Source organism: Melozone crissalis, unplaced genomic scaffold, assembly GCF_028551555.1.
Source record: "Melozone crissalis strain CALT ecotype California unplaced genomic scaffold, PUWL_Pcris_2 ptg000017l_1, whole genome shotgun sequence".
Classification (NCBI taxonomy): Eukaryota; Metazoa; Chordata; class Aves; order Passeriformes; family Passerellidae; genus Melozone; species Melozone crissalis.
In genome coordinates, this window is record NW_026535795.1 from 7,083,083 (window position 1) to 7,103,001 (window position 19,919).

At 54.1% G+C, this 19,919-nt stretch overlaps 3 protein-coding genes across 3 annotated transcripts; 2 read left to right on the forward strand and 1 right to left on the reverse strand.

Annotated features, from left to right (window-relative positions):
- Positions 1-511: 511 nt before the first annotated feature.
- On the reverse strand, positions 512-3,334 carry LOC128936146 (uncharacterized). Its single transcript, XM_054274891.1, has 5 exons — positions 3,271-3,334; positions 2,016-2,375; positions 1,695-1,890; positions 1,279-1,318; positions 512-948 (listed from the first exon to the last, which is right to left on the reverse strand). The coding sequence occupies exons 1-5, from the start codon at positions 3,332-3,334 to the stop codon at positions 820-822; spliced, it is 789 nt and encodes a 262-aa protein (XP_054130866.1). The 3' UTR covers positions 512-819.
- Positions 3,335-4,429: 1,095 nt separating this feature from the next.
- LOC128936147 (signal-regulatory protein beta-1-like) lies at positions 4,430-6,171 on the forward strand. The gene is made up of 4 exons (XM_054274892.1): positions 4,430-4,853; positions 5,063-5,374; positions 5,488-5,823; positions 5,972-6,171. The coding sequence occupies exons 1-4, from the start codon at positions 4,430-4,432 to the stop codon at positions 6,169-6,171; spliced, it is 1,272 nt and encodes a 423-aa protein (XP_054130867.1).
- A 778-nt stretch (positions 6,172-6,949) lies between these two features.
- Positions 6,950-14,815, forward strand: NSFL1C (NSFL1 cofactor). The gene is made up of 9 exons (XM_054274433.1): positions 6,950-7,076; positions 7,778-7,875; positions 8,442-8,516; positions 9,604-9,769; positions 10,061-10,153; positions 10,809-10,918; positions 11,345-11,482; positions 11,965-12,129; positions 13,063-14,815. The coding sequence occupies exons 1-9, from the start codon at positions 6,975-6,977 to the stop codon at positions 13,223-13,225; spliced, it is 1,110 nt and encodes a 369-aa protein (XP_054130408.1). The 5' UTR covers positions 6,950-6,974; the 3' UTR covers positions 13,226-14,815.
- Positions 14,816-19,919: the final 5,104 nt, after the last annotated feature.

Genomic DNA, 19,919 nt, shown 5'->3' on the forward strand with positions numbered 1-19,919 from the left:
GCCACCTCGCCCCTCTGGCTTGCTTCCCTTGGAGGTGGGCACCACCAAACATGTGGGCACAAAGCAGGGAATGTGCACGAGGCAGATGTGCAGGAGCAAGGGTTCTGCATGGAGCAGATGTGCACTGAGCAGGGGTTCTGCATGGAGCAGATGTGCATGGAGCAGGGGTTCTGCATGGGGCAGATGTGCACTGAGCAAGGGTTCTGCATGGAGCAGATGTGCACTGAGCAGGGGTTCTGCATGGAGCAGATGTGCAAGAGCAGGGGTTCTGCATGGGGCAGATGTGCATGGAGCAGATGCAGGTTTTGTGGGACTGGGCAGGTTCCCTGCCTGGGGCAAGTGGGAGCTGGGAGCTGAGCAGGGGCTTGGCAGTAGCACAGGGGTGGCACACATCCCCCCAGGACCCTGCAGGCACTATTGCTCTTGCTCTGAGCACAGCAGGACTGACAGCAGGCTGTTTGCTGGCTTTAATGAGGCTGGTGAAAAGATAACACAAATTATGGACCTGTGGGCCAGGAAAGGGCCGGTGGAAGCCCATGCTGGTGGACACAGCTGTGTGTAAGGTCCTCCTGGTGTTATCAGCACAAAACAGCTTGCACAAGGCAGAGGTGCTTGGCCTTGTGGTCTGATCCTGTGGTCGAGAAGGCTTCCAGCTCCTGGGGGAGCTCCCCTGAGATGCAAACATGGTGAGCATGGCGTGCCGAGCTGAGATCAGGGTGCGCCATGCAAACAGCTCCACTTCTTCTTTATGGTGTCCTGCAGAAACGTCCCTTCTCCCACCCTGACACGTCCTGGCTGCACAGGCAGCGGTGCCAGGTGTCACTTGGCAGCTACCCTGAGGCTGGCATACTCGGTGGGGGCTGTGCCCGGGCTCCTGCCACGCCGTGGGGCCGGGGGCAGGGGCTGCAGGTCGGCGTAGTGGATGTTGCTCTCCTCCTTGCTGCTCTGCTGCAAAAGTACACACAAATGGGGAATGATGCCACAAGGAAAGTCTCACAAAAATAACCATAAATCAGAATGTTGAGAGTTGCAAGTGACCCACAAGGATCACCAAGACCACCTCGTGGCCCTGCACAGGACAAGAGGAAGAACCAGCTTCAAGCCAGGCTGGGGATGCCGCAGCTGCAGAGGTGGTGCCATGGAGCAGAGGGTGCAAGGATCACATGCAGGCAGCTGCTGCCCACCCAGTGTCCCCCCTGCCCCCAGGGACTTGCAGGGCTCCTGCAAGCCAGGGGACCAGCAGGGGATTTGCTTCCCATACTCACAGCTCACTCCTACCTGGCTGGGCAGGTGGGAGCTCTCTGCATCCAGGACTTCACTGCAGGGGGAAGGATAAAGATGGGCATCAGAACTAAAGGAAGCTGGCTCCTTTCCCCACTCAGCACAGCCCTCAATTCCCCTCCTGAATTTCAGCAGGATGTCCCTGTTGAAGGCAAATAGGGACAAAGTGCTGACTGCACATCTGGGCTGGGCTCAGACACACAGTGAGGCCTGCAGGAGCTCCCTGGTACTAGGTGCTCTCTACCATGAAGTTTCCATGAAACGCAGAAAGAGCCAACAGAGCAGTGCACCTGTAAGCAAAGGACCTTTTCTGGGGCAAGTTAGAGCTCCAGACAAGAAAGGAAGCCAAGATAAAGCAGGTGGATAAGGCAGTTTGCTCATTTAAGGGTGCAGTAGAGGTGCTGAGTACAAACCTGGGGGTGCCGGGGGTCGCTGCACAGCACTGCAGAGGGACAGATGAGAGGCTGCCCATGGCCACTGTCCTGGCTGGGCAGGGGCTGCCCACCCCGCCTTGGCGCTTCCTCCTGTACATGCAAAGGGCCACGAAGAGGCCGAGGAGGAAGCAGAGCACGACAGCTGCAGTCACCATTCCAGGAACCAGGGCTGCCTCTGTGGAGACAGAATCAGAGCAGGAGAGGGTGGTGGCTGTGGGGCAGAGCAGGACCTGGCTGTGGGCAGGGTGGGGGCTGTGGGATGGGCTCCCTGGGAGAGGTGTCCTGTGGGGCTGCACTCACCTTGCACGGACACCTTGGTGCCACTGCCACGCCTAAACAACTCATCAGCACCAGTGTTCCCCTTGACAAACTTCACACAGTAATAGGTGCCAGCATCATCAGGCTGAAAGTTCCTGATGTGGATGGTGAAGTTTGTGTCAGACCCATTCACTGCTCTCGTCACACGGGAGGAGGGATCCTCGTTATTCTGGTCATAGACAGTCGTGTTCCCACTGCCCCAGCCTCTCAGCCACCTCACAGGACCCGGTCCAGCATCTCCAGATGTGATGCACTTCAGGGTGAGCGTCTCCCCCACTGCCACTGCCACCTTGGCCTGGGGCTGCTGCAGAGTGAAGCCCTGACCCACCTGGGCATCCACACCTGGGCACAGAGACAGGAGGGTTCAGGGATGAGCAATGGGGTGAGGCAAGAGCAGCCTCACAGGCAGAGAAGTCCCAGTATCCCCCAATTTGCAGCTGAGAGATATCCTGGGATGTGGCACAGACAACATGCAGGCACTGGGAGGGAGGAAACCCTTCAAAAACCGGTTCAAAATTAACAAGGGGCAAATCTGAAAAAAGAGCAGGCTGCCCAGGGCAGTGGTGGAGTCACCACCCCTGGAGGGATGTAAATGACATGTAGATGTGGCAGTTGGTGGCCTTGGCAGAGCTGGGGTAAGGGTTGGACACGAGGATTTCAGAGGGCTTTTGCAACCCAAACAGTTCTGCGATTCTATGATTTGATAAATCTGCATCCTGTTCTGTCATTTGCAGGGGGTGCTGCAGCTGCCTGGAGGCCAGAGAGGTGCAGAGGGAGCCAAGGGGAACTCCTGGCAGGAAAAAATTCCCGAGTGCTGTTAAACATTAACACCCTGGCTCTGCTCCACACCAGCCAGGATCACTCTGTGAGGAGTTGGGGTTCACAGGCAGGAACCAGAGTTCAGGAAGGATGTGCAGCCCTGGAGCCCAGCCAGCACAGCCCCCCGACCCCTTCTTGTCCCAAAACCCCTCCTGCTCCCCAAAACCCCTCCGATCCCCAAACCTCTCCTGCCCACAGTCCCCACAGGCACGGCAGCGGCGCGGCAGGGCTGGACCCGGCTGTGCCCATCCCCGGGGCTGGGGGTGCTCTGCCAGCACGGTTTGGGCACGGTTTGACCCCAAAAAGTGCTGGGGAAGGACCACCCTCCGCCTCCCCCGGTGTTTGTCTTTGCCGCCCACTCGTGTTTATGGGGCAGAGCAGCTCCGGGGGGCTCTGGGGGGCCCCAGTTCCCACTCACCCAAGAGCCGCCGCTGGACGGGGCTTCGCTGCCCAGACAGGAGCGGAGCTGCTGCCGCGGCCATGGGCTCTGCCCAAACTTTGGGGAGGAAAAGGGGAAGCGGCACAGGAAATTGAGGCGAGCGGGTGGTTAACGCTTTGGTGTCTGCCGGGGGCGGCCGGGAGCCGGCAGAGCAGCCGGGAATCACCCCCGGCGGGCATAACCCCTGGTGGGCATCACCCTGCCGAGACCCCTCCAGGCATCACCCCCGGCGGGCATAACCCTGCCGGGACCCTCCGGGCATCGCTCCCGGGCCACCCGGCACCGAGCGGCTGCTCCGGGCTCGGGACAGGGGCCGGCTTTGCATCCTCCCCCGTTCGGTGAGGGGCAGGAGCAGCGGAGCTTCGGGATGTGGGACGCTCGGTGTATCCCGGGCACTGCTCTGCACCACCGACCCATCCCGCACCCCGATCCTGCTGGGAAGGGCTGAGGGTCCTCTTTGCCCCCCAGGTTGGCCATGTATAGGGAGTCTGCTGGATCCAGGGTCCCTCTTGCTGGCTGCGCCCACGGCTGTGGCTGTGGCACACATCTGAGGGGAAAGTGGGGTGGACGTCGCCATTATGGACCAGTGCTGTGACAGGAGATGATGTAGGCCTTGAGAAGCAAATGGGACGTGATTGCGTGGAAGAACTGGGCTGGTGGTGGCTCCTTTCCTTCCCCTTTGCTGGGTAAGAGACCAGCACCCTGCTAAAATAAGCCCAGTCCTGCTGAGTAGGCTGAGCCCAGTGCAGCAGAGTCCCAGGAACCCAGCTGAGCAAAGCCCGGCCATCGGGGAGCAAGGCGTGGAATACCCATGGTTCTGGTGGCACAGGAGCTGCCTCTCGTGTGCCTGCTGCTGCTCCTGCTCTGCAGACAGCCGGGTAAGTGGGCCCTGCACAGCCCCATCACATTTCCCATGCACGCTTTCCCACCCTGCAGGCCTGGCAGTGCTTCCCTGTGCCCATGGGTACCCAGGGATCTCCTCTCACTGCCTCCCTTCCATCTTGCTTTTTTCTCCAGATGAAATACAGTTTACCCAGCAAGACTCTGGGCTCTCCTCATCCTGCAGTCCCCAGCAGCCTGGGGACAAGGGGACAGGAATGTCTCTCTGTGCCCTGCTCCAGGCTCAGGGGGTCTGAGGATGCCTTCTGCTGTTCCACAGCCCTGGGGCCCATTGTCAATTCCAAACCTGTCTCTGTGCCCAGGTGTGGATGCCCAGGCAGGTCAGGACTTCACTGTGCAGCAGCCCCAGGCCAAGGTGACAGTGACAGCGGGGAACAATCTCACCCTGAAGTGCATCACGTCTGGAGATGCTGGACCAGGTCCTGTGATGTGGCTGAAGGGCTGGGGCAATGGGAACAAGACTATCTATGACCCCAATAACTGGGATCCCTCCTCCCGTGTCACGGAGGCAGCACCTGGGTCTAACACAGACTTCACCATCCACATCAGGAATGTCCAGCCTGAGGACATGGGCACCTACTACTGTGTGAAGTTTGTCTTAGGGATGACTGGTGTTCCTGAGGTGTTTAAGCGTGGTGATGGCACCGAGGTGACTGTGCAAGGTGAGTGGGGCTCCTGGAGCAGCTCCTGCTGGGAACCACCCAGCGGGCTCTGCTCAGCTGGAGCAGGGATGGGGAAGGGGCTCAGGGCAGCTCCAGGAGAGGATCCCATGGGCCACCCCCGTGCCCTTGTGTGAGACTCTGCTCCAGGCAGGCCCAGGGCAGGGCAGGGGCCAGAGCCTGCTCTGAGGGCCCCGTGCTTCTCCCCACAGCCAAACCCAGCCCCCCGCTCGTGTCCGGGCCTGAGCAGAGAGCGAGGCCGGATGAGTCTGTGCCTTTCACCTGCACGACTGGAGGGTTCTTTCCTGACAAGATTGACGTGAAATGGTTCAAGAACGGGAACCCCATGGCGGCTCAGCCACCCCAGGTCACTCAGTCAAGGATGAAAACCTACAACATGTCCAGCACAGTGATGGTGACCCTGCAGAAGAACGATGCGCGCTCACAGCTCACCTGTGAGGTGACGCACCCCACGCTGCGGGCCCCGCTGCGAGGGAGCTTCCAGCTCAGCAGGGTGCTGAGAGGTGAGGGCTGGGGGCTCGCCTGGGGGTGCTGCTCTGTGGGGCTGGGGTCCCTGGGAGGAGGGCAGGGCGCCCTGTGGGGCACAGCAAACACCGAGCTCTGCCTCTCTTCCCAGTTTCCCCCAGCGTCGAAGTGCGCGCTGAGCCGAGCCCCGCTGAGGTGAACAAGACCGTGGCCTTCACCTGCCTCCTGAAGGAGTTTTACCCAGCTAATGTGTCCATTTCCTGGCTGGAGAATGGGATTGAGATAAAGGGGCAGAACCTCTCTGGGCCACTGGAGGTGTCCCGGGGCTTGTTTGAGCTGAGAAGCCGGGTGGAGGTGCAAGCGACGGAGGAGAAAAACGGGTCCACGATCACCTGCAGGGTGATACATGATGGCCAGGCCCCTGCCAACGACTCAGCCGTCCTGTGGATCTCCAACACGGCCCAGGGTGGGTTCCACATGGATAAGGGTGCGTCAGAGCTGCTGGGATGGGGTGCCTGGCAGTCTGTCTGGTGTCACCCCTGGGGAAGCTCGCAGTCCCAGGAAAGGCTCCCTGCGGGGGGTTGGGATGCCTCTCCCTGGGCCCTGCTCACTCACATCCTCTGTCCCCATTGCAGGTGCGAATGTTCTGTCCAGCCTCCTCCTCCTGTCGATGGGTGTCCTGCTGGAGAAGGGGCTCCTCGGGGGGCTCCTCTTCTTCCTCTTCAAGCGCATGAATAGAAAAGCATCGGGGATGTTGCCCTACCCTGCTCCACCTCAGTCCCCGGCTCCTGCAGCCGGGTCCCAGGGCTTGGCCACTGTCAGCAGCGATTTGTGAACCTGGAAATAAACGAGCCAGCATGCACAGGCTGCCGTGGGCTGCTCCGCGCCGCCATCCCGGCCCCGCCTGTGGCCATAAACCCGCCCTGCTCCGGGGCTTGGCACTGCCCATCCCGGGGCTCCCTGCTGCACACCGGGGCTCGGGGCTGCCCGTCCCAGGTCTCAGCGCCCAGTGCTGCACACATGGTGCCCGGTGCTGCCCGCTCTAGTGCTCGGTGCTGCCCATCCAGGAGCCAAGTGCTCGGGTCCCCCTGCCCGGTGCTGGGTGTTCGGTGCTCTGTGCCTGGTGCCCAGTGCTTGGTACGCCGAGCCCTGTTCCCGCTGCTCAGCACCCCGGTCCCGGTTCCCGGTGCCCAGTGCTCGGTACCCCGTGCCCTGTACCCTGTGCCCGGTGCCCTGTGCTTGGTACCCCATGCCCTGTACTCGCTGCCCGGTACCCCGTGCTCTGTGTCCGGTACCCGGTGTCGGTGCCCGGTGCCCGGTACCCCATGCCCTGTACCCGGTGCCGGTGCCCCGTGCTCGGTGCCCTGTGCCCGGTGCTTGGTACCCCATGCTCTGTACACGGTACCGGTGCTCTGTGCCCGGCGCCCTGTACCTGGTGGCCGGTGCCCGGTGCCCGGTTCCCGGTGCTCGCTCCGGGGCCGGTTGCGGTGCAGTGCCACCTCCTGGCCGGGAGGGGCCGCTGTTCGCAGGCCGGGCGCCGCGCGTCGCCCCGGGTGTTTCCGGCCGGGCGGCTTTGGCGGCGCACGCGGGGGCGGCGCGGCGCGGCCCGGCGCGGTTTGGGCGCTGCACCGCGGCAAGATGGCGGACAGGGAGGAGGCGCTGAGGGAGTTCGTGGCCGTGACCGGCGCCGAGGAGGAGCGAGCGCGGTTCTTCCTCGAGTCCGCCGGCTGGGACCTCCAGGTACCTTTGCCGCTGCCCTCCCCCGCCCGGCGCGGGGATCGGCGGGGCCGCGGCTCAGGAGGCCGTGGCGCTGGCGGGGGGCAGCGCCGGGCCGGAGGTCGGTGTCCCGCAGGCTCAGGCCTCGCCCCCGTCCGTGGCCGCGCTCAGCCCTGGCGGCGGGGCCGTGGGCCGGCTGAGGCTGAGGCCCCTCCTGGTTCTGTCGTTCACTTTATAGGGCGAGGTGAGGGACGGTGGGCCCGGGGTTTTGTCGGTTTTCCTGGAATGCCGGTGCGGCTGTCAGTGCTGTGCTGTTGGCGCTGTCAGCAAACAATCTGAGGGGGAGTCAGCCACCATTCTGACCTGCTCCTGTCCCTGCACCTCCTCAAACTGGCTGTGTTAAATTCCGAGTCTGCTCATGACGGCACAAAAGCTGCAGTTTCAGAGCAGTAATTTTGGCATAACTCCTGGGTAAGTGCTGCAGAAGAAGGGCCCTGACATTCCCTGACAGGGAGGGTGACATCCCTGCAGCACTGAGTGTCCTGCCATGACACAGCCAAATGGCAAACCCTCTGAGGCCTCGTCTCTGCCAGGACCTGCAGCAGGGGGAATGACATAAAGTGTCTTTAGTGTGAGGAGTCTCAGGAGCTGCAGCATGACGGATGTCTCAGCTGGGTTGTTTGTGTGTGTTTTTCCTGAGGAGCTTTGGTGGATTTCCTTTCCAGATTGCACTTGCCAGTTTCTATGAGGACGGGGGTGACGAGGACATCCTGACCCTTCCCCAGCCCACGCCCAGCTCCATCTCCAGAGGCACTGGAGCCAGGTGAGGAGGCAGCTTCAGCTCCATACTGGGAAGCTGGCAAAGCACACACACTCCCTAAAGCACTGTTAATTGTGTTAATTTTCAGGAGGAGTAGCTCTGTGTTTAGATTTGCTTCCCCTTGTGTGGCTGTCTAGAAATTGTGAAAACCTGAGTGTTTGTAACATCACAGGCACAGCTGTTATTGCACAACTAAGCCAGGGAGCAGTTAGGAAAACTTGCCTCATTGCTCAGGAAAAGCTTGATTTGTCTTTTGAAATTAAAAACAGTCTGATAGTGACCTTTCATTTAAGCAGATCATATCTCAGCAGGAAGAGTATTTTCTCATTTTGTGTGACACTTGAGCTGATCAAGCTGAGCATTTTACAAAACAAAAAAGTGAATTTTACCTTACCAAATCCCTTTGCAGTAAGGGAATGCTGTCCAGTCCCAAAGAGGAGCTGCTGCCTTTGTCACTCAGGAAAAGTTCTCTGGGGTCAGGTGCTGTTGAACAGAGCCTGTTGCAGTGTGGAATGTTCCAGCTGGGAATGTGCATGGAGGCTGACATCCTTCTTGCTGGATTTTTGCAGTGACCACCGAGTAACCTCGTTCAGAGACCTTGTGCATGCTCAGGAGGAGGATGATGAAGAGGAGGAGGGACAGCGGTGAGTTTGCAGCTGAAGGCTCCAATGCTGGGTGTTTATCCCCTCTGGGAGGACTTGCTGCTTGTGTACAGCCTCTTTGAAAGAACCAGGTTTACATGGATATGAAGTTCATCTCATGAAACACTTGAGGTTTGACAGGGCAGGTTTGTCAGTGCAAAGCCTGTGCACAGCTGTGTAAGCACCAGCTCTCAGCACTCAAAGAAAGCCTAGAGTGGGATGTGGAAGGCCTGGGTTAAGAACAGAAAACAGCCCAGATCCTCATGTGTGTCCACAGGAAATGTGGGAATTATGCAGGGATTGGTTTTCTTACTGCCTGGGGTTTTGGGGGTTTATTTTGGTGGGGGTTTTGGTTTTGTGTTCTTTGTTTTTAAGTGTCGCTTATGGGTAAAGTAATGGAGAGTGGAGTCAGAAATAAAAAAGTAGGGACTCTTTTCAGGAGGAACATGGAATATTAGTAGGAGAGTGTCCTACAGTGTCAGTTCTGAGTAGTTAAATACCCTTAAGGTTGACAGGCAAGGTAAATGGAATGGAACTGATGTATCTGAAGGGGTGGCTCAGCGTGGATGGGCCCTGGTCTGCAGGCAGCTGGGAGCTCACTCTGTGTGTTACAAGCCATCTGGAAGCTAATAAACCCAATCTTCCAGAAGTGCTTAATTGCACTTCACTGACTGTGCATGCATTGCTTCCAGTTGAGATCCATCCTTTGTGTGGCATGGACGTGTGTCTTCCCTCACAATTCCAGCTGCACGTTGCTCTGCCAGGTCAGAGATTTGCTGCAAGCTTTGCTCAGCTGGGTAACCGAGCTGGTACCGGTGTTTAAAACTGGGCTTGTCCCTCTGGGCTGTTCCTCCTCCCAGCTCTGAGCATTGTTACCACTTTATTGCTATTGATCCACGGGTAATTTACAGGAATTGACATAAAGAGAAAGTCTTTGCAGCACAGGGGCTGCAGTGGGAGACACACTGGTGGTAGCCAGTGTTTGCAGATCCAGGGGTTTCATGAGCTGCACCGAGTGTGCCCTGATCCAGCTGGGGCTCCTGCAGAGGCAGCAGGCAGGGCTGACCAGGAGCTGGGTGCTTTGTGTCAGGTTTTATGCCGGTGGCTCAGAGAGGAGTGGGCAGCAGATCGTGGGTCCTCCAAGGAAGAAGAGTCCCAACGAGCTGGTGGAGGATCTGTTCAAGGGAGCCAAGGAGCACGGCGCCGTGGCCGTCGATCGGACAGCCAAGAGCGGCGGTGAGACCAGCAAGCCAAAGGTGAGGAGGGAGGAGTTCTTCCTTCTGTTCCTCATTTCTGTTCCACCCTGCCAGCTCTTTGGTACTGAGGAGCCCTGGAATTACCTCAGCAGCTAAGTCTGGACTCCTCTCTTAGTGCAGCTCCATTTTGTGTGCCACATTTATTAACTTGCTGAAGCTGTCACTGCCTGCAGGGCAGGAGATGTTGCTGATGCCATGAAGCCCCTGTTCACCCACAGGAGTGGTGGGAGCAGGGAAGCAGCTCTTTGGTCTGTGGGGTTCTGTAACCCTGTGCCTGCCTCTCTCTCTCAGCCTTTTGCAGGGGGAGGATATCGCCTTGGGGCTACTCCAGAGGAGGAGTCAGCTTATGTGGCAGGAGAGAGGAGACCAAGCTCTTCTCAGGATGTGAGTATCTCTGCTTGGGTTTGTAGCTGTCACTCCAGGGATTTCTCTGCTCCAGCTACTGAGCTTGCCTGCCCCGAGAGATACAAAGCTTGATAGAAATTCACAAGGACAGAAATATGGTAAATCTTGCTTCCTGTGGGATTTCCAAGTAGAGAATAATAGATGATTAGGTCTTGGGTAAGCAGTTTTCTGGTGATCTTTTAATTAAGAATCTGAGCTTTTCTTAGAAATGCAGATCAGGAAAAATAGTGTGCAAAGAGCATTGGGAAATCAACTCTTCTTTATCCATTATTATATATATCCAATATATATCCATAGATGGGAGCTGACAGCATCAGTTCAAGATTCCCTTGTGCTTGGTTTGTGACCAGACAAGGTCGTGGCTGTGGTGAGAGCCTGGTTTAGGCTCCTCACTCAGCATAATTCTGGCTCTTCAGCCATATTTATCCAAAAGGGGACCATGGTGCCATCTTTTAGGAATTGACACCTGACCATTACATAAAAGCCAGTGCTTTGGGTTTTCCCTTAGCTCAGAGAAACCTGGGATTTTGCACCTTGAAGCTTCTCTGCCCATCTGAAACTTTTCACTTTGCTTCAGTTTTTGTTGTCACCAAGAAGCTCAGTGAGGCTGATTGTTCTTTTGGGGCTGCTGCAGGTGCATGTTGTACTGAAGCTCTGGAAGAGTGGATTTAGCCTGGATAGTGGAGAGCTGAGGAGCTACCAGGATCCATCCAATGCCCAGTTCCTCGATGATATCCGCAGAGGGTACGTAGTGAGAGGGGAGAAAAGGGACAGCTGCTCCCTGAAACACGAGTGTTTGTGGAATCCAGGCTTCTGAATCCATGGCACGTTTCACCTGAGCTTTCTTACAAGAAATTAGTTACTCCTAATATGGAACATTTGGTTCAGGTAAACAGGGAGTGGGTTTGATTTATGTGGGGCCTTGAGAGTTGAAGTAAACAAACATGTTGATATTTGTGTTGAGAATTTCTGATGCATTGTGTCACGGCAGGTGAGGGCCAGGGAGAAGTAACCTTTAATTTGTATCTGTCAGTGGGGAGGTGTGCATCTGCCCTGTCAGTTAAGCAAAGGCTCTCTCTGATTCCTGAAATTCCACAGATCTTGGGCTTTTTGTGCACACATTCCTGCCTTGCTGCCTCAGGCAGCTGCCTTAGAGCTCTCTCTTTGCAGGGAAGTCCCAGCTGAGCTGCGCAGGTTAGCACGGGGCGGACAGGTGAACCTGGACATGGAGGATCACCGTGATGAGGAGTATGTGAAACCTAAAAGTGTCTTCAGAGCTTTTACTGGAGAAGGACAGAAGCTGGGCAGGTGAGAAGATGGTGACACTGGTTTACTACATGTAATGTGAGAGTCACTCAAGCCTTGCAAGGTGGAGCCTTCTGATTCATCCTTCTGAAGTAAAGGCACTGGGTGCCTGTGGGATGGGAGTTGTTCCTCTAAGGAAACAAGGCTCACTGACAGGTACTGTGAGCTGGCCGAGCCTCCCCCTGCCAGGAGCCAGATCCCTGGTTTGGAACCTCCATGCTGTGTTGCATTGGAGCAGTGTTTCCAATTCACACTTCCCCTGTTAACTTGTGGGTGTGAGGACCCGTGGCACCAAAGGGGATGGTAGAGTTGAACTTCTAGACAAGTTCCTGCTTGGCTGACTCCAGAATTCTGACTTGCAGCTTACTTGTGGAGGAGCCCTGGTAGTTGGGCCTGGCAGACAGCGAGCTTGCTGCCTGATTTGGTACGCTGTGGGCAGGTGAGTTTGGTTTCTAACAGCTCACCTTGCGTCTCCCTGTTGGCAGCACCGCGCCCCAGGTGATGGGCACCAGCTCTCCAGCCCAGCAGGCAGAGAACGAGGCCAAAGCCAGCTCTGCCATCGTGATCGATGAGTCAGAGCCCGTCACCAACATCCAGATCCGGCTCGCGGACGGCGGGCGCCTGGTGCAGAAGTTCAACCACAGTCACAGGTACGAGCACAACAGGGAGCACAGGCCAGGATAGATGGCCCTGCAGGGCAGGGAGCAAGTGCTAAGATCCTGCATAGCCTGCCAGAAGGAGCTCTGGGCATCCTTCTGTACAAGTGAAAGGGAATAAAGTTGTTGTGGTGTTTTTAAGTTAGCTGCTAACTGTTGGGTAGGATTTGCTTCCCAAATTGGGATAGATTATAGCCAGTGACCCAACACCTGGGAGTATAAATGTGACCAGCAGAACTTTCCTTGATGTTGCCTGTAAAGCACTGATTCTCTTCTAAAGGCTTTGGAAACTGGCAGATAATTAGGAACCTGGTTCAGTTACTCTGACTCAATTTAGGCTTTTCTATGAGGCTGTTCCCTGTGCTGAATGGAGCACCAAGGGATGCTCTTACCACAATTCTGTTCTTTAGATGAGCAAAGTGGTACACCATTGCTTCACTTGAAATCTCTTGAAATCCTTCTCACCTTCCTGATCTTGTAATTTATACTCATTCCTCCAGTTTCTATCAGGGTCAAGCTCAGGGCAAAAAGTTCAAAAAACCTGTGCCTGTGACTGAGTTCCAGAAATGGATCCTGTGTCACTGTGTGGCTGCTCACAGGAGCTGAAATCCTCTGGGTTCTGCTGTGTGTGACAAGCTCAGAGAGTGTCAGTTTGTAAATTGTTCATAGCAAAGAGTCTGGAGGCTTTCAGTCTCAGATAACCCCCTGACAACACACAGAGAGAACACCGAGCTGAGCCTGTAGCCCAGAAAGCAGCTGCTGCTATTTCACTAAACGGGAGCAGGTTGAATCAGAATAGCCTGGTGTGACCTGGTGAGAGCTGGAATACAGACACAGAGCTGCAGGGCTGCACACTCTGGGCAGAGCAGTCCCTTGTCCAGGCTGTGCAGTGACAGCACCACCCTTGTGTTTGATCCCTTTGCACAGGATCCGTGACATCCGGCTCTTCATCGTAGATGCTCGGCCAGCGATGGCTGCCACCAGTTTCGTCCTCATGACCACCTTCCCCAATAAAGAGCTGACTGATGAGAACCAGACCCTGAAGGAAGCCAACCTGCTCAACGCTGTCATTGTGCAGAGGTTGACATAAAGGACCCCAGCTCTGGCCACACCACTGCGGCGCGCGGGGCCGTCTCCTCCCGCGCGCGCCGGCGCCGTGCCACGCAGGCCACATCTGCTCCTAGCTCTGGGTTCTTAGGTCTTGGTTGGACTTTTTCTCTTTAGTTGCATTTCCCATGGGGTTTTTTTGTGATGATGATGATGATGATGATGATCAGTGGACTTTTAAAATAAAGAAATGAAACGAATTCGTTTGGAAAGGAGCTGCAGCCTCTTGTGCCCCAGATTCCCCCAGGAGAGTTCAGTTACCTTGTGGATTGAGTTACTGCACTCGGAGAGGGGAGGAAGGCAAGGGGGAAGGGAACTCCAGGGAGCAGTTTCTGTCAGTGGACTGCTCACCACAGTCCTTTCTCTTCTCTCCAGGGACTGCTGTGAAGTACTCCCTTTATTTTCACACATTAAATATAAGTTATCTGAGAATGGGTGATCTGATTGTCAGGATAACGGTTCCACTCCTGTAAAAGCATTGTGGGGGACGTCTTTGTGAAAGAGCTCAGTGTGGGGAAAACTCCGACATGTGTGAGGTGCAAGGTTTAACACTTCCCATGCTTTTCTGGAGAGAAATCCCTGACTTTCCTTCCTTCAGCAGAACTCTTGGGGCATTCATTGCAGTCCCCACCTGCTCTGCCTTCACTTTTTCTGACAGGCCAGACTGGCTGCAGGTTTAAATTGCTGTATTGCATTTCTCTGAGAAACACTGCTGCTGACTTCTTCTTTCCAAGAAGGCACAAAGCTGAATCAGCTTGAAGTGACTGGAAGTAAAAGGCAAACAGAGTCTGTCTTACTGGAAAGCAAGTTCTCTCCTGAGGTGAATTATTGAGATGATTGCAACAGCTTGGGTGGGAAAACTCAAGGCTGTAGTACCCTTTGATGTATTTCCTCTCCTCTGCTGAGGACTAACATAGCTGAACTGGAATTCTCCAGCGTTGATCTCTTCTGTTTGTGTTTTGGGCTCAGGTCTCCATCTCTTTCCCTCCTTTGAACAGTATCCAGTGGGTGAATTCCTGATGCCCAGACAGGAGGCACTGGTAAGGCTGGCGTAGCTGTCATGGAGTATTGTGCCAGGGCACTTTGCAGTGCCCCTCAGCTGCTTCTGTCTTTGTTCTGGGCTTCCAAGCAGAGGCCAGAGCTGTGCTGAGCTGTGGGCTGCAGCCACCGGCTCCCTGGAGGGGATCCTTGGGAAAGGCTGCCCTGCTCAGGGCTGGGATGCTCCCTCCCCATCCTGCCTTAGGCACACCTGAGCCCCGCGGCCGCTGAGCTGTCACTCCACCCCCTCAGCGCTTGGAAACTTCCAGGTCCTCCCCTTGGTGCGAGCAGAGGGAGCTCGGGAGCAGCCTGGGGAGGGCGGGCAGGTTGGGCAGGTTCAGCGTGAGGAACTCGCTTGGCTGCCTGTAGAGCACAAAGCAGAGAGCAGCCCTCAGCAAGGGCATTTTTACAGCAGTTCCTCAACTGAGAGCTGAATTAACTCACAGTTTTCATTACTAAATGGACATAAGTGTGCGTAACAACCAATTTGTAAATTATTGTGAAAATTGTCATTAAAAGCCCACAAACAGGAAAACAGTGTTTGACCCTTTCTAATAACAGCTGCCATCTGTCTCAGATTTTGGATCATGCTCATCGAGGGTGTCTCCTCTTTGGGTTGCTCTGTGAGCAGACTTCCTGTGCTGAGCTGTCTTCTACTAAATGAGATTCAACCTCTCAGCAGTATTTTTAAAGATTATTTTTGGTGACAGGAGAGCCTGGGGTTCACCTGCCTGTGCATCACTTACTGGTGATGTGTGATAACCTGTGTGAACCAGCAGGGGGAATTAAGAAAGGGAATTTCCCTCGGAGCTAAATAGAGTCACAACTGCCTTGTGGAGTTCTTGAATCCTGATCTTCACATGTGCCATTCTGGGGACTTGGGACAACATCTTCCAGACTGCTGGACAGGATACAACCCTAGACCCAAAAATAAAGTTTATCTCATAGAAAGGGTGCAAGTTACTTGTCTCCTGCTTCTGTTTGTTAGCCAGAGGCATCAGAGCACTGAGATGCTGTCTGGGGTCTTTGGATGAACTGGCCTCGTTGGTGCCCCCAAATTCAGGGAGTGTTGGCAGCCAGACTGCAGCTCCTCCAAGCTGCTGATCCCAAGGGTTTGCTGTGCAGATTCTGCTTGCCGATGGGAACTTTCCCATCCAGCTTTGCTGCCAGCTCTCTGCTTGCCGGTGGGAGGGAAAGGGGATAAACCCAGGGGCTCCGGGATTTTTCTCTGCCAGGAAGAGGGAATTTTCCCTGGAGCCGGAGGGTGGCAGTGCTGCAGAAAAGCCGCTCCTCCTCGAAGGCTTCTTTGAGGAGCTCTGCCGACTCCTGCTGGGAGCTGCACCTTGTGCTGTGCTGTGAGCACCTCTGGGACACCGCTGCCAGCTCCTCCTGCCTCTGAGTCTCTCCATGGTTTTTGTAAGTAAATGAGCAGTGCTTGTCTCCTGGTGAGCAGGTCAGCTCTGCCCCACTGCCCCAGGGAGTGCTGAGGTGGGATCAGTGACCAAGGTAAACCTGTCTTCATCCAAACCTGACAAAAGAGCCTGTGGAACCAACTGGAAGTGACATACATGCAATCTGCTATATTAACTCTTTCCTTCTGTGAGCTGGTGAAGTGTTTCACTACAAAATAAAATATGCTATAAAGAAAAAATGATAAGCTAATTAATGAGAAGGGGTAATACATCAGAACAGGAAAAAAAAGGGAGAAGGAAAGAGACACTGTGATTTTGTAAAGAAAATCACCTTGTGACTTGCACAGTCACACCCCTGGAAGATTTGAAGGTCAGGCTGGACAGGGCTTGGAGCAACCTGACCTAGTGGAAAGTGTCCCTGCCTGTGGCAGGGGGTTGGAACAAGATGAGGTTTAACATCCCTTGCAACCCAAACCACTCCTTGATTCCATGATTCTATTTGGTGCTGTGCCACTGCAATGGACAAATTCTTATTTCTGACACTCATGCAGCTTTTGATTATTAGTGAGTTTGACTTCCTCTTTAGTAAAATCTCTTGCCTTTGTCATTCCATTTCTGTGTTCTAACAAAGTCATAGGCCAAGACTAGGCTTTTCTAAAACTGATATTTATGGTGACAAAAAAGTATTTTCTTTCTTCTTCTTTGCCTGAGAAGTGTTCCCCTGCAAAATTTTCCTTTTTTTTCTTCATTGATCATTCTTCCACAAGAAGGTCGTGCCTGTAGTCCTGGCCTTTCCCACCCCAATGTTAAGGCAGTGCTCCACATCTGACATGAAAACTCAATTTCTTTTCAACTTCTGGGTTCGATACAGCTCAATTTCAGGACTGTGCTGTTCCATCTGGAGCTGATGTCTTTTGCTGTATCCAACTGTTTTCTCCAAATGCTGCATTTAAACAGTTTTCCTCACTTGGGTAATTGTAGAACTTCCTGGGATTTTTTTTTCCTTTGTATGCAGTTCTTTGTTTCCTCCCCTTTCCTTTCACATCCTCATTGCTAAGGTTTAGTTCCTGTGTTTTCTGATAGCATTTCACACCATTCCCTGGGAACTTTGCCTCCCCCTCTGTAAAGCTGCTTTTGCTGTGGGATGTTTCCTGGTCTGTGTTTCTTACATGCTCAGTGCTCTGCTTGCCTCAGGAAATTTTGCTGTCCCAGTTCTTCAGTGGTCCTGCTGTAGGAATACCCATTTCTAAGTGTAGCTGTACCTTCAACTGCCTGTTCAGGTAAAATAAAATTAACAACATGAAGCAGCAAGTTTTGATTGGCTTGTTTTGGCCCCAAACTTGACTAGCTCAGCTGGCAGATAAGTGGAAACAGCATAAAAGATATGGAGAAAAAAAATCCCGGTGGGCACAGCAGCACTACTAGAGGATGACTGGGAATTTAGGCCTTTTTTTGTCTTGTTGCTTTTTGTTATAATCAGTTATATTCAATTTAGTCTTTGCTTCTCATTGTTGGACAACCCTCCATCCTTCCAGAAAGAAAAAGTGACCTTCTGCTTCTTGAATAGATCTTCACCTCCTAGTGTCTTGACTTAGAGGAGTGATTAAAAAGATGTCAGCTTGCTCCTGGGATGTTATCTGGAAGTTCAGCCAGGAGGTTTTCTTTTGAAAGCAGCTCTGCTTTACAGATCCTTTGTTACCAAGAAAAGGACCTTGAATTGAGATTTCTTCCAATTCTGTAGTTAGACTGGAAAATGTGCTCAGGGGATTGATGTCACAGTCACATAAAACAAGATGCTGTGGGGTTCTTCAAAGCCCAGCACCGCGAGGGGAGGAGCTGTGATTAATCCTTGGGCAGGAGCTGCTGTCTGTGCAGGAGTTTGCTGCTCAAGGTACCTGCAGGAAGGATTGCTGGGTTGTGAAAGGAAGAGGGCCAGCCCCTTACTGCTTCTGAATGGCCTTGTTGGTGAACCAGAGACTGGTACTCTTAAATGAGAGATTTCATTAAGAATGAAGCTGCTTTTCTTACAGAGTTGTGCGTTTCCATTGGTGCTTGCGTGGTAAATGTGCATCCTGCAAGGCAGGGTGTCTGACAGCCTCTCCAGGCAGGGCTGGGAGCTGGAGCCCACATTTCTCAGCTCTGCCTGCTGCCAGCAGTGCTTTCCTGGCATCCCAGCTGCATGCCCATGAAAGAAAACCTTGACAGCTCCTCTCATGCTGGGAGACTCAGAGCAGACCTCTCCAAGCTGTGTGTTTGCGTACGTGCAGGCACAGGTACACAAACACATCCCTGCTCTGCCTGCTGTGAGGAGAAGCAGCCGTGGCACACAGGCACTGAATCCTGCAGAGCTGGGTCTCCTCACCCTCATCCTTGTGAACGAGGCCCCACTGCCCTGCTGGATTTATGGTGTGCTTTGGGCAGTTTCATTTTACCTCAGGAAGGAAAAAAAAGACTAAAATTATTTGATGTCTGCTGAGAGTTCAGCTGCAAGTCTGCTCCTCGCTCAGGTTAGTGGTGCAGGTGCTGTGCCACATGCCATGACCACACATGGCCGGCACAGTGGCCCTGGGAGCTGGTGCAGTGTCCCTGCAGGTCACCTGGGGACTTCCATGGCTTGCAGAGTGCTGAGTGGGCTCCTGGGGCAGCACTGGTGGGCAGCTAAACAAGCACACACCAAGGGAGCAGCTCTCTGCAGGTGCAGGCCAGGTGATGGGGCTGCCAGAACCCTGCAGGATTCCACAGAAACGGGAGGTGAAATCCTTTCTAGTTACCTGTGAGCAGTTTTTCCCAATGAGTCCCAAGTTTCCCAATTACACAGGTGTACAGAGAGTAGAGCAATACTAATGATGCCACAGGCCCCCAACATTGGCAGTTGAACAGCTCCAGTGTCAAGCACCTCTCAATTTACTAATTTATCATTTTGTGACTTACCTACAACATTCCTAAATGCTTATCTTATTTACTGTTCTGTGTTGTCTGTTGTCTGAACCTGTCAGTCCCAGCACTGGGAGCTCCTAAATAGATTCCAGATGTTCTTATTTACTCAGGTACATTTCATGACTCCTCCTTAAATTAACTCTTTAATGGCTTCTGGGGCCTATGGTGGCAACAAGGTCTCTCCTGCCTCATCGATCTTGGTGGCTTTTAAGTCCTGGCTCCTGTTCCACCACGAGAAGGCAGCTGTGCTAAGGGGAGCCCAAGAGGCACTGCTCTACAGCAGTGAAGGGGAGGTGAAACTTTGGAGGAATGGTTGGTGGAACACATCCAAATGCTGCCACTTGCTGCTGTGCCAAAACAAAAAAATCTCCATTTGCTGGCTTTAGGCTGTGTTTTACCTTATTTGTTTTCAGTGGGGCTTCCTTGCCTGAGCAGCCCATCTCTAGGTCACAGAGCCCTGAGAGAGCCCTGCTCAGCCAGTGTGGCTCAGGTGGAAGCTGTTGGTATCACATTCCTGGGCCCTGGGCTGGCTGGACAGGGATCTGATGGCTCTGCAGTGGAGAGGGGGTTCTGGGGAAGTTCCTTTGTAGTGAGTAATTCCAACAGGGCCTTGTTTCTCAAGCTGCAGAGCTTCAGGTTTCTCTGAGCCTTTTGCTGAATATCTGCCACAGAACACGGGGTGTAACTGCTGTGTTCATGTGTATTTCCATTTTCTTTCAAAATATATTTTTAAGCAACTGATAGAAAAAGATCAGTTAGTGATGGAAGAGGCATCATCCTTTCATTCCAGCCCCTTGGTGAGGCTCCAGACCTTGGCACAGAGTGTTACTGGAGAGCTCACTGCCTGCAGCAAGTCACCAGTGTACAGCAACAATTAACACTGGGACCGGTGAATTTTGTTTTCACCAAAATCTGCTTTTCCAGCACCAAGCTGAGCCCTGCTGTCACAGAGAGAGGCTGAGCTCCCCATGCTGCTCCAGCAATCGTGACATCCTGTCGAGCTCCAGTGGGTGACGCTGCCTCCTGCGAGGCACCGAGGGCACGACAGAGGCTTTGGGAGGAGCTGAGCACGGCAGGAATAAAGGTTCCCTGTGTTTGGGGATAATTGTGCACTGACTTAGCCAGGAAGCAAGAGCTACTCAGCTACTTGGAGAGGTAACTGCTGGTCAACTCTTTGCTTTGTAGTCTGTGAGCAGCAAATGCAGCTCTGTGCACCTGGGGAGTAAATGAGTGCCAAAGAGGCAGAGGATTAAGTGCCGAGTACAATTTCCAAAGTACCTTGTGTCTGTC